The sequence below is a fragment of the Gossypium hirsutum genome, chromosome D05, assembly GCF_007990345.1.
Source record: "Gossypium hirsutum isolate 1008001.06 chromosome D05, Gossypium_hirsutum_v2.1, whole genome shotgun sequence".
NCBI lineage: Eukaryota > Viridiplantae > Streptophyta > Magnoliopsida > Malvales > Malvaceae > Gossypium > Gossypium hirsutum.
The window spans coordinates 34,016,785-34,030,256 of NC_053441.1; the positions used below are offsets into that span (position 1 = coordinate 34,016,785).

Sequence of the window (13,472 nt, forward strand, 5' to 3'; positions counted from 1 at the left end):
AAATTAAACAATCAATTCGGTACCAATATTGGGTGTTATAAATGTGCTAACCCGTCCTCGTGCGTAATTGACTCCGAGCCTATTTTCTCAAAGTTTGTAGACCTATAATTGTTTTCAAAGTGGTCCGATCACACATCAATAAAAGATCGGTAGCGACTCTAATTTTTATTTTTAAGTCGACTACTAATTTTTGTTTCAAAAAAATGGTTTTGACAGGGTTGGTTGGGCATTAAACGCCTTTAATGGTGTGTGGGATGATCGGAGATGGTGTGTAGCAGATGGGGCTAGGAAAAACTGCATATGTATCTGATCTGTTCTATACTGAAACTAGAATTGCTTCTGTTATCTAGCTGAATCTTAGGATTTGAGAATTATCTTAAATCTACTTTAATTGAATGTACATCTTTTATGCATTGGGTTCACAACTCATTTCGTTGTTAATTGGATTTCAGGTGGCTCTCAAGCTTTCGATTATCTTTACTTTAAATCTTACCATTAGTAACTTAAGTCTGGAAGTTATATAGGGACAGGGTATATAGAGTAATAATACATGATTTGACTAGAGTATTTTATCCATTTAAAAATGGTACGTATGACCAGTACGTCAGCATGCTAAATTGAATTTTGTGCCGCCATTTCCACATATATGGCTACCGGCTATAAAGAGACACAGATTGTCTCTTGACTTGAACAATTTTCACAAAGTTGAACAATGCCCTTCTTAGAGAATCATCCTATAAAAAGCCTTAAAATAAAAAATGGTCCCCAAAATTGTAGCGCTTTTTCATATATGTATTCAAATTTTCCTTTTTTGTCAGAATTCTACTTGAACTTTCATTATGTTAACATTAGGCCGTTTGAAATATTGTCTGAGTCACAATGACACGTAATCAAAATAATCAGTATGAGTAGCAATTGTTAAAAAAAATATATTTATTAACTTAAAATGATTAAAAAAAAAAATAATTAACTAAAAGTATACAAAAAAAATTTATAAAAAAAAAAATATAAAAACTAAAAGTTGAATTGGTTTCTGGTCCAGAAATTATGAGTTAAATTTTTTACCCAAACTAATTTTGGTGCTTAATATTTTATATGCACATTTCGGACCAAATTCAAATTCTGGTCTGCCAATTAAAACAATATTATATGCTGCTGCTTTAACTAGGAAAGTTACTTTGTCAAGGTTTATATACTTATGGCTCCTCCTTTGGCTCTTTCACCTTGGTTCTTTCCTGTGAACGGAATTTGAGACAGAAATTCTAACACTACAATATATAAATATTGTAAAGAAGTATACGTGTAATGTATGTATAGAAAATAATTTTCATTGCAAAACTCTTATGGAAAATGAAAAGCTAAGTGTAACCATCTTCAAATCCATCCAATTTAGGCATCAGCCAGTAAAATGATTTGCTGACAAGTATAATCTAAAGCCCCTTTTATCTTCATCAACAAATAGCTGCCATAAGAAATTTAAGAAAAATAAACTAAAAGTGAACCAAACCTGCAGGAACCTCCCACATAGATGCTTCTGAATGATAAATATATTACAAAATTTGGGTAAATGATAAAATACAATTTTATCAGCTTCAGTCCATCATAAATTTTCATAGTGAAAGACCAATATTTTAAATTACTCATTGCTAAGATCTCTATATATTGCTTTACCACTTGAAGTTTTCTGCACTAAAACATCAAAACAGAAGTGACTTAAAGAAGATAAAAATGAAGAAGCAAGTAATTTGTTCGACTGTCTTTCCTCTCCTTTGCATCTTCTTCTTTTCTTAGTGTTGAAGCACAGACGTGCAGCCTAGTGGCAAGATCAAAGGGAAAACCCCTCCACCAGGCAATGCAACCAGGAAAATGATTCTGATTGTTGCAAGGATGGCAAGTGGTACACGACATACAAATGTTCACCCCTGTATCAAGCCAAACGAAAGCAACACTGACGCTTAACAGCTTTGAGCCAGATGGAGACGGTGGTGCACCATCTGAATGTGACAACCAGTACCACTCCGATGATGACCCTGTGGTGGCACTTTCTACAGGGTGGTATAACAACGGAAAGAGGTGTTTGAATTATATCAACATCCGTGGCAATGGAAGATCTGTGAGGGCTAAAGTTGTGGATGAATGCGATTCTACTATGGGATGCGATTCGGACCATGATTATCAGCCTCCTTGCCCTAACAACATTGTTGATGCCTCGAAAGCAGTTTGGAAGGCTCTTGGAGTGCCTGAGAGCGACTGGGGCGGGATGGATATCTACTGGTCTGATACTGATTAATCACTTGATCCATATTTATATTTATAATGTATGTACTAGAGTAAAGATTTCTTGTGCGTCTTAGTTAACATTTATGTTACTATTAATGTAAAATTTATGTATATATTATGTATTTTGAGCCATAAACTATGTTTTAAATCTTCATTATCTGCTCTATCCTTACTTCTTAATTGGAGAAATTCTTAGTGGATTCTCGAAATCAGATGAGTGTTGGATTTGGTAGGCGTTCGATAGGGTATAAACAAGGCACTTGTGCTCGCATGTTATTCGAAAGAAATTCGAAATCGTTTCAAGCATGCGCAGCTTGAGTTATCAAGTGAGCCATGTTTGAGTACCTTATTACTTGATTTGAGCAGCTCGCGAGCTCGATCGAGTTTTTTTATTAATAATACATTTTCAATATTTTTAATATTAGATTACTATGTCGTATACGAAACGGGTTCAAATTTAAGCTCGAATATGTAAATACTTTTTCTAACCAAGCTTAAATAGTTTGATTTACCACGACCGAGTTGGAGCGTCTAGAATAATATTCGACCAAATTGGAGCCATATTTCAAGCAATGAATTTGAGTAGAGCTCCAGCATGAATAATCTCAACAACCAGGGAGCTTATATCCATAAATCAAATGGCATATGGGTATAAAGTTCATTGTCTTTTTAACTGTTACTCTTCCATGTTTTCATAGGTCATGACTTGCGGGTCTCATCCTACGAGAACTAGGTAACATGTTCTGGTAAGAACTAACACTGCTAGTTCATGGTTGCCTTAATTTATCAAAAAAAAATTTAGGTGTATATTATGGTTAGTATTTGGTACATTGGCGAAATATTTTTTTTATTCCACAAGCAACCTTAAAAAATTGTTATGTGTTTCTTTTTTTTAAAATGTTTTTTTAAATATTTTATTATATTCTTGTAGGACATTTGTCAACCCCTAACCTTACGGGCGGAGTCTAAAATCTCTAGTCGCAGTGTATCAAATATTTCCCCTCCTATTTTTCCACAACTTTTCCAAATTTAGTAAATAAACATCTAATAAATACATTCCATAAAACATATATACATTTTAATGTCAACCTAAAAGGTAATAGAAAAATACAAATATAATCAATATTCAAAGTCCACTTTTATTCCTTCCATTTTATGCATGTATGCAAGCCTCTAAATAGCATTAATGCTGAAACAACACAAAGAATTATAAATCAAATAATTGGAAGTTTAAGGTTTTTTAACCTGTTTTTTCCTATTTTAAATTTTTTTCTTAGTTTTACTTTATATCTTTTAATCGTATTTCACATCATTTGTTATACATCATATTTTTCTCTGATTTTTTACATTAAGATTATGGAAGGGAATCATTCATTAATGATTTGAAGAATGAATTCAATGAGAGTGTAATCAAACAGTTGCAGTGCGAGACTGAGATTTTTACCAGAAACGATTTATTACATTCAGTAGGATAGTAATTCTCTCTTAATAGAAGCCGACGGAATTGTTATTCTCAGAAAATAGAATTTATACTTAGAAAATAAATTCTCACTATTTTTGGCGGACTAATAAACTTGAAAACTTACATGAACTGTTGTGTTTATAGCTCTACCAGTGTCATCTATCTATAGGGAGAGACGGGAGAATCTTGATTGAATTAGTAGAAAACAAATAATATTTATTTAATAGAAAAACTAATATTCTAATTTAGAGATATTTATTTAATAAAATTTCAAACACCAAATATATTTTTTTTAGAGTTATTTCAAAGAAGTACGTGTTGAAATATGTATAGAATATAATTTGTATGCCAAAATTATATGAAAAATGAAAAAGCACAATGTAACCATCTTCAAATCCCTCCAATTTAGGCGTCAGCCAATAAAATGTTCTGTTGACAAGTATAACTAATATAAGGCCTCTTGTCTCCAAACCAACCCATTTCATCTTTATCAACAAATTGCTGCCATAATATATAAAAAATAAATAAGTGAATCCAACCTGCAGGAACCTCCCACAAAGATGCTTCTGAATGATAAATACATTACAAAACTTGGGTAAATGATAAAATACCATATTATCAGCTGTATCATAAGTCATCAATTTTAGCGGTCCACCATAATTTTTTAGCACTTCACAGTTTTGTCATGACTTTTCATCCTATTTTGTATAGATCATGAAGAACAAACAAAGGAGATAATATACAAATGTTGAGGTTGAACTCTAAATAAACTAAAACGACCGATTAATCTACGGTCTCTTCTTTGCTTCTTTTGCGACCAAATTTGGCATGTTCCAAAGAGTAAAATGAATTTTAAAACCTGATCACCAAGTCGTTGTAGTATAGTGGTGAGTATTCCCGCCTGTCACGCGGGTGACCCGGGTTCGATCCCCGGCAACGGCGTTTTAAGAAGACCTTTTTTTTTTGTCAAACTTGAATGAAAATTTAACTTCCCTAAATGTCTATTCGGAGCCTTTTGGAACAGTGAAAGCAGTTTGAGCTTAATTCAGAGTTTTACTTTTAAAACTTCATTTCATGTTTTCAACTGTTTCAATTAACTTCAATGACTGGTGTCAATTAAGGAAGAAAATGAGAGAAATTTGCTAGAAAAGATGAACGAAATTACTAAAAAAGCCTTAAACTAAATAATGGTCTCCAAACTATAACGCTTTTTCAATTTATGTACTTAAAACTTTTCTTTTTTTCTCAGAAGTGTCATTTGAACTTTCATTATGTTAACACTATCGTTCCTTCCGTGAATTGCCGTTTAAAATAGTTGTCTGAGTCAACCAGAGCCTGACACGTAATCAAAAAATAAATGTTTAAAACTCAGGCTGTGAAATTTTGGGTTCAAAATGTTTAAAAACTTTTTTGAATTATTCCGATTTTTTATGAAAACTGATATTTTAATTTTCGTAAAGTGAAACCAAGACTTTGGCGCCGATTCAAGTAAGAAACTTCAAACTTTAGATACGCTTTAGATACTTTTACATTAGTTACTTTAGTAAAACTGTTTACCTCTAGAGACGGTAGCAAATCAAACATTCTCTAAACTCTAATAAAACTCTAGATTTGGGATTTTTCATTAAACTTAAGCTAATTCATAAAATTCTGAAATTGTAGATAAGATAATGAGTACGCAAGGTGCACGATGTCATGGTACTCATGCGCGAGGAGCACAAATAATTTCACTTTTGTACAAAACAAGATTCAAACTTGGAAACTAAGGGTAATCTAAGACCTTACCACTTTACTAACACCCTCATTCTTGTTAACAATTAAACAAACATTACAGATAAACTAGATATGACTAGCTGGATATAGGGATAAAAATAACAAAAATTTAATTAGAAGGAAACATAAGCAAGATCTCAAACACACATCTAGAACACTTAGCCATTGAGCCAAATCGATTTACTTTACACAATAAACAATTCATAGATTAAGAAACTTGGGGCGTTGCAGTTTTTTTTTAATTTTAAAGACAACATATTTTAATATTTATTTATAGTATTGTATAGTATTACAAATTTAATTTTTATATGATATAATTATATAATACACTACAGAACTAAAAATTGAGTTGGGTTTGGCTCAGTTAGGCCAGTCTTACCTCTTCTATAATTTATATGAGTTAAATTTTTTACCCAAATCTAATTTTCGCGCTAAATATTTTTATATGCAAATTTACAAATTACGGAAAAAAATTTTACTTTTGTTCTAACATATCTTTTTCCGGCGAATTAAAACAATATTATATGTTCCCGCTTTACCATCACAAGAGTATAAGTGCCCAGTGATTGAGACAAAAGATTATCATGCTAACGAATTTGCAACTTTCATGGAATGGTGTGATTTTTTAGGTGTTAGCGGCCGACGCAAGGATATCGCAATTACTTTTGGAGTTTTGATTTATTGTGGGTGAGTAATAGGTGAGTCTCTAACCTGACTCTTGCATGCGTACTGTTCTAATAGAAGTACATCTAAATGACGATAGTATCTCTATTAATCAGTAAGTGAAAGAAGCATAGTAAAAATGATATACATGTTATGAGAAAATATATGAAGTTCTATTGGAATAAAATGTGAATGGGTAAGTATGCATGTATAATTTGAAATATTGAACTCCAAAATTGATCCCAAACATTGCCAAGAAGGGGTTATTGTCGTTTCTCTCAACTAACTTGGGTAAGATCTCTTTTCTCCTCAATTTCTTTGTTAATCTTGTCAATTAAAAACCAAAATTTCTAGATCTGGAATCTGGGAGACTTTAAATATTTTCAAAGGTATTTTTCCAGATTTTAATGAGGTCTCAAAACATTTTAAAATTCAGCCCCAATTTCGACCACCATAGATGGTCGTGCGTGCGCATATGTGTAGAATAGGGGGCTATTTTGTTTCTTGAATCTTTCACATTTAATTCCAGCCATAATTTGAGTTCTTGAAACCTCCTAATAAACTATTAAACTCATGTAAATTAGGGAAAAATGTTCTTGATTGTTTGGGCATTCGAAACTCACAAATCGAGAAGCGTAAGTGAAATTAAACGTAAAATTAATTGTTGTTTCGACATAGTTGTACGGTAAAGGTTATTGGTTGATTAAAGTGAAGGAATTTAATCATTATTATCTACTTATTTTCCAGTATATTATTGAATTAGGTGTTGACCCAGGCACCCCGAATCAACCATAAAGTCGAAGAACGATCGTACATACGGTTCGCATAGATACATGGTAAGGAATCGAACTAGTTTGAATTCATAAAATGGCAATTAATTTGAAAATTGGTTTGAACCCATAAGTGGGTATTTGAAAGTTGGTTAAATGGTAAATTGATTGAATTTATACTAAATTTTGGTTTAGGATCTTATAAAGGTTTATTAAGGAAAATTGGAAGATTCACTATGGTGTTGCGAGAAAGCGAAAAATAAGGTGTGGGTCCTAAACTTGTAAAATTTGTTTGATAATGATAAATGTCATGCTATATTTGATAAATTAACTTTCTTATTGGTTTGAGTTAATAGCCAAAATTTTAGTTTTGTGAGTGCCCGAACCAGGTGCTTTTCGAGCCTTAAAAGATTGTTGTGTTGGCAACATTGCTAGCTTGACTATATGAATGTGTAATTGAGATTGTTATGTATAATTATATTACGTGATATGAGAATGTTTGATTGAATGGTACGAAATGTTGAGATATTAGGTTTATGCATGATTTAAATGCATGAAATATTACTATGATATATATACGTGAGGTTGCTATTGCTACATAGTGAAATTCGTAAAGTATGTGAATTGAACGCTATTGATAGATACCATCTGAATGGTAATTTGAAAATTGGAACACTGCTTCCTTTTACTGAAAGTACGTGATTATTGAGGACATGTTGAACATGTCGAATAAATGTAAAAAGTATTGAAATATGATTATGTATGAATTTGTATGACATATTGCATGTGCATTGGGATGGATTTTATGGTTGACGGAGGAGTTCCGTGGAGTACCGGCAGCATAATAAGCCCCATATATTTGTAGTCAGTGCACTGCTTTTGGAGTACCGAAGGGATTGGCGATTATATCGCATTATTTATTTGGCAATTTCAATGCATTATTGATTATTGGTGGTTTTACCACATTGAGCTTTGCTCACATACATTAGAGTTTGGCAAACGGGTTCTGGGGAACTCGTGGTGTGTAGCGGATGGTATGGGTAGGATCTCACATGTGCATTTTCCCGATCATGTGCATTTGAAATTATTATTGGTAATGTTTGATTGTGCTATTGCTTCCTCTATGAAATTGATTGTATTAATGCTTAATACTTGCTTGTTTAATCTCACACTAAGCTTGTTAAGCTCACATCATTACCTCAACTTCTCAGCTAATGATGGAACTTAGGATTGGAATTGGCACGCAGATGTACGGCCGGCCTCGGACTTTACTTCGTCAAATTATTTTAAGTTAATTATATTTTAGGCTGATTTTATTATTATTATTTGATTTTAGATTGTAAAGTTTCTTTAAACTGTGGTTTGGGACTGTTTGAGATTTTGAGGTTTTTTATGCATGCACGACATGCATATTGGGTATAGAGACACGGTATTTTATAAATATTTTGAAATGGGCTATGCATGATATATGACTAAATTAATAATTTGACTAGTAATGGTACATTTCCCTTGCTAGGAAGATAACAAAATGATTTTTCGAAGGCAACGCCAATAGTTAGGTTTTTTTAAAATATTAACTGAATTCACCAATTCAACAAACATGGTTGGACAAAGTAAATGGACGTTTTTCCAAAGATAACAATAGAAACCATGGTTTTATAAAAGGGAGTACTTGAAGGTTTTTAAATATCATTAGGGTAGCTTTGACATTAAGGTGTCCAATGCAGCTTTCCCGATTCGACCATGACTTCTAGGTACAGTTTAGGAGGTTACACTTGGATTCATTGATCAATTTCCTTTTCTTTTTCTTTTTACTTTACCTTTGGTTAGTTTTCTTCTTTTGCAAGTATCACACCATTTTGGATTGGGGAACACGACACTTCTCGATTCAATCCATTCGACTACAACAATCAATACGATTTAATTTTTCTTTTCCTTTATTTATTATTACTGTTTTTCTTATTTCCAATTTAAAGTTTTTAATTTAAGTATTGACTGCTTTCCTTTGGATATTGAGTTTATTTTTATTGGCTTTAAGTGCGAAAATTAAAAGAATGCCCCTGAGAATGCTTAAACGATCTCGTTCCCACACCGCCTCGGTTTTGTCATTGAAATACGATGGTGTTAAATTTGAATAGCAAGAGGCCGCAGATTTTTATCAAACAATTTAGGGACATACTTTCATCCTTGAACATGATTTTGATCTAGCCTCATCGTTTAATGATGAGATATAGGACGATGTACACTTTCATTGTTGGGACAATTTTTGCTTGCTTCCCAAGCAAGCTGGCATTGTACCTGTAGTGCTAGAGTTACTCCAATTTCAAAATTGGTACGCATGACCGACTATACGTCAGGCATGCTAACACTGATATTTCCCGTGCCGCCATTTGCGAGTACCATGGTGTACCGTGCTATGAAAGAGACGACCTATTGTCTCTTGACTTGAACAATTTCACAATGTTGACACGGATGCCATTCTTAGAGAATTTTATCCTACTAAAAAGCCTTAAAATAAAAATTTGTCCCCAAAAAATTGTCCTTTGAAATAATTGTCTGAGTCAACCAAAGGCTGACACGTAATCAAAAACTAAATTCGAGTATGTTTTAGTATGCAAATTGTTTTACAAAAAAAAAATATTTTTTATTTAACTTTTTAAAATGATTTTATTTTAATTTTAAAGACAACAGATTTTAATGTTTATACTATAGTATCGTATACTATTATAAATTAAATTTTTATATGAAATAAATTATATAATATATTATAAAACTAAAAATTGAATTGGGTTTCTGGTCCAGAAATTATTGAGTTAATTTTTTTATCCAAATCTAATTTTGGTGCTTAATATTTTTATATGCACATTCCGGACCAAATTTCAAATTTTGGTCTGCCAATTAAAACAATATTATATGCTGCTGCTTTAACTACGAAAGTTACTTTGTCAACGTTTATATACTTATCGCTTTTCCTTTGGCTCTTTCACCTTGGTTCTTTCCTGTGAACGGAATTTGAGACAGAAATTCTAACACTACTATTGGGACCGGATATCAGGAATATGATTTTTATATGTATATATATTTAAAGATATTGTAAAGAAGTATACGTATAATGTATGTATAGAAAATAATTTTCATTGCAAAACTCTTATGGAAAATGAAAAGCTAAGTGTAACCATCTTCAAATCCATCCAATTTAGGCATCAGCCAGTAAAATGATTTGTTGACAAGTATAATCTAAAGCCCCTTTGATCTTCATCAACAAATAGCTGCCATAAGAAATTTAAGAAAAATAAGCTAAAAGTGAACCAAACCTGCAGGAACCTCCCACATATATGCTTCTGAATGATAAATATATTACAAAATTTGGGTAAATGATAAAATCCAATTTTATCAGCTTCAGTCCATCATAAATTTTCATAGTGAATGACCAGTATTTTAAATTACTCATTGCTAAGATCTCTATATATTGCTTTTACCACTTGAAGTTTTCTGCACTAAAACATCAAAACAGAAGTGACTTAAAGAAGATAAAAATGAAGAAGCAAGTAATTTGTTAGACTGTCTTTCCTCTCCTTTGCATTCTTCTTCTTTTTCTTAGTGTTGAAGCACAGACGTGCAGCCCTAGTGGCAAGATCAAAGGGAAAACCCCTCCACCAGGGCAATGCAACCAGGAAAATGATTCTGATTGTTGCAAGGATGGCAAGTGGTACACGACATACAAATGTTCACCCCCTGTATCAAGCCAAACGAAAGCAACACTGACGCTTAACAGCTTTGAGCCAGATGGAGACGGTGGTGCACCATCTGAATGTGACAACCAGTACCACTCCGATGATGACCCTGTGGTGGCACTTTCTACAGGGTGGTATAACAACGGAAAGAGGTGTTTGAATTATATCAACATGCATGGCAATGGAAGATCTGTGAGGGCTAAAGTTGTGGATGAATGCGATTCTACTATGGGATGCGATTCGGACCATGATTATCAGCCCCCTTGCCCTAACAACATTGTTGATGCCTCGAAAGCAGTTTGGAAGGCTCTTGGAGTGCCTGAGAACGATTGGGGCGGGATGGATATCTACTGGTCTGATACTGATTAATCACTTGATCCATATTTATATTTATAATGTATGTACTAGAGTAAAGATTTCTTGTGCATCTTAGTTAACATTTATGTTACTATTAATGTAAAATTTATGTATATATTATGTATTTTGAGCCGTAAACTATATTTTAAATCTTCATTATCTGCTCTATCCTTACTTATTACTTGGAGAATTTTTTAGTTGATTCTTGAAATCAAATGAGTGTTGGATTTGGTATGCGTTTGATAGCGGTATAAACAAGGCACTTGTGCTCCTAAGTCATCCGAAAGAAATTCGAAATCGATTCAAGCGTGAGCAGCTTGAGTTATCTAGTGAGCCATGTTTGAGTACCTTACTACTTGGTTTTAGCAGCTCGCGAGCTTGATCGAGCTTTTTATTAATAATACTTTTTTAATATTTTTAATATTAGATTACTATGTTGTATACGAAACTGGTTCAAACTAAGCTCGAATATGTAAATGCTTTATCTAACCAAGCTTAGATAGTTTGATTTTACCACGAGCCGAGTTGGAGCTTCTGGAATAGGATTCGACCAAATTGGAGCCATATTTCAAGCAATGAATTTTGAGTAGAGCTCGAGCATGATGAATCTCAACAATGAGGGAGCATATATACATAAATCAAATGGCATATGGGTATAAAGTTCATTGTCTTTTTAACTGTTTCTCTTCCATGTTTTCATAGGTCATGACTTGCGGGTAATATTCATCAATCTTCTCATCCTACATAAACTAGGTAACATGTTTCTGGTAAGAACTAACACTGCTAGTTCATGGTTGCCTTAATTTATCAAAAATTTTACCTTACTCGGATTTAGTCACCAGGGCTGGACATAGATATGCTTTTCTTTTTCAAGATTTTCATATAGTTGAAAAGTCTTTGGAAGATTATATCTTAGTATTTCTGTGCACACATGTACGTTGTATGTAAGATCTTAAAGAAAAACGATTAGTGGAGTTTTTGTTTCACCAGCACAGGGTTTTGGATGAAGGGATTATTGATACGAGTCACAAAAGCCCAAATTCTTGAAGGCGAGGCCCAATAAGCAAATTCCCAGCCCAATCAAGAAATCCATCCATACTTAGTTGAAAATCAGGCCAAATTGTCAAAGTGGCCCAAGTTGTAAAGTTTTATTTTTATTTTTATTTATTTATTTATTTATTTACTTAGTTTAAATTTTTATGTCAATATTCAGTCCAAGAGTCCCAGATAAAATGACCTTTGACCGAATTTCCATATTAAAATAATTAGGAGTTTTTTTATTTTAGTTTTCTAATTAGATTAGGACTAGTTATAAGGCCTATTTAAAGGCATGGCTATCCACCTTGTTAAACACTTATCATTATTATTAAAATTTCAGATTTGTTGAGAGCAGAATTTTCTTTGAGTTTTCTCCAAGATTTTTCTCTTGAGTTTTCTTTAGAAGTTGTTTTAACAATCTTGTGATTGTGGGAGCCATCTTCAACCTTCTTCTTGCCATTGATATTCTTTGGAGGGGAGATTAGAGCCGTTTGAAGGGAGTTGTGAGATCTTTCGAGATTTCAAGGCTTCTTAGGACTTATCTTTTAATTTCTTACTGTCAATTCTTCTTTATTTCTGCTTGTGCCGAATATTTATCTAATTTATTTTCTGTTCTTATTGTGTTTTCAGCCTTTTTCTATCTTAAGGAATTAGCCCAAAAATCCCCAATTTCTAGGGTTCTTGCCGATTCATCCATACTCTTTTTTGGGAGAAATTAGATTGCCGAAATTTGGGGAAAACTATCTGGGTGTTCAATTGGGCAGAATCGCAATCTCTTCTAGGGTTTCAAGATTCCTTATTAACACTTATTTCTATTCTCAATTTGATTCTTTGCTGATTTGGGGATTTTATTTCAGATCTGAAAATTCAAAAATCTAATCTTTTAATTTTCTGTTTCGTTTCAGATCTAATTGTTTAGGGTTTTCGTAGGAGTTTCTCGTGACTTGGCAACTCGATCTTGGTCCGCGCACAACCCCGTATCATTTGGTATCAGATTTTGGGCGTTTTGGGTGTTCTTGGTTGATTTCTAAACTGATCTCTATTTTTTAAAGCATAAACAGCAGTTTTACCCAGAAAAATTGTTCAAAAAAAATTCATTTGAGTGGGTAAACGTTGTCCTATTGATCTGAAATTTTACATACATGTTTTTGGCACTGTGCTTGAATATAAAAAAATTATTCCCGCAAAAAAATCAGTCAAAAAAATCAAAAAATACGAAATTCAATAAAAATTTAAAAACAGATTCAGCGGGTTGAATTTGGTGCCCAAAATTTCCAGATCGAAAATTCAATATATAAGGACACTCCAGATTTAATTTCGTTATTTTTGGAGATCGGGAACACCTCAAACGAAGTTGTCAAGTTACTCCGCAGTTTTTCGGGTTTTCTGTTTTCA

General features: G+C 32.8%; 1 protein-coding gene, 1 non-coding gene and 1 pseudogene across 2 annotated transcripts; all 3 read left to right on the forward strand.

The window, feature by feature from the left end:
• Positions 1-1,728: 1,728 nt before the first annotated feature.
• On the forward strand, positions 1,729-2,437 carry LOC121217159 (putative ripening-related protein 2; annotated as a pseudogene).
• A 2,175-nt stretch (positions 2,438-4,612) lies between these two features.
• On the forward strand, positions 4,613-4,684 carry TRNAD-GUC (transfer RNA aspartic acid (anticodon GUC)). Its single transcript has one exon. It is a non-coding gene; the product is annotated as a tRNA-Asp (tRNA).
• Positions 4,685-9,286: 4,602 nt separating this feature from the next.
• LOC121217160 (kiwellin-1) lies at positions 9,287-11,177 on the forward strand. The gene is made up of 2 exons (XM_041092705.1): positions 9,287-9,352; positions 10,509-11,177. Exons 1-2 carry the CDS (start codon positions 9,287-9,289, stop codon positions 11,049-11,051), a joined length of 609 nt encoding a protein of 202 aa, XP_040948639.1. The 3' UTR covers positions 11,052-11,177.
• Positions 11,178-13,472: the final 2,295 nt, after the last annotated feature.

Excerpts from the sequence above, each read along its gene's own strand:
- LOC121217160 (XM_041092705.1), top strand. The coding sequence starts at position 9,287 with ATGACCGACTATACGTCAGGCATGCTAACACTGATATTTCCCGTGCCG. Across the intron at positions 9,353-10,508 it reads CGCCATTTGCGAGTACCATG|ACTGTCTTTCCTCTCCTTTG; the intron begins GTGTACCGTGCT and ends GTAATTTGTTAG.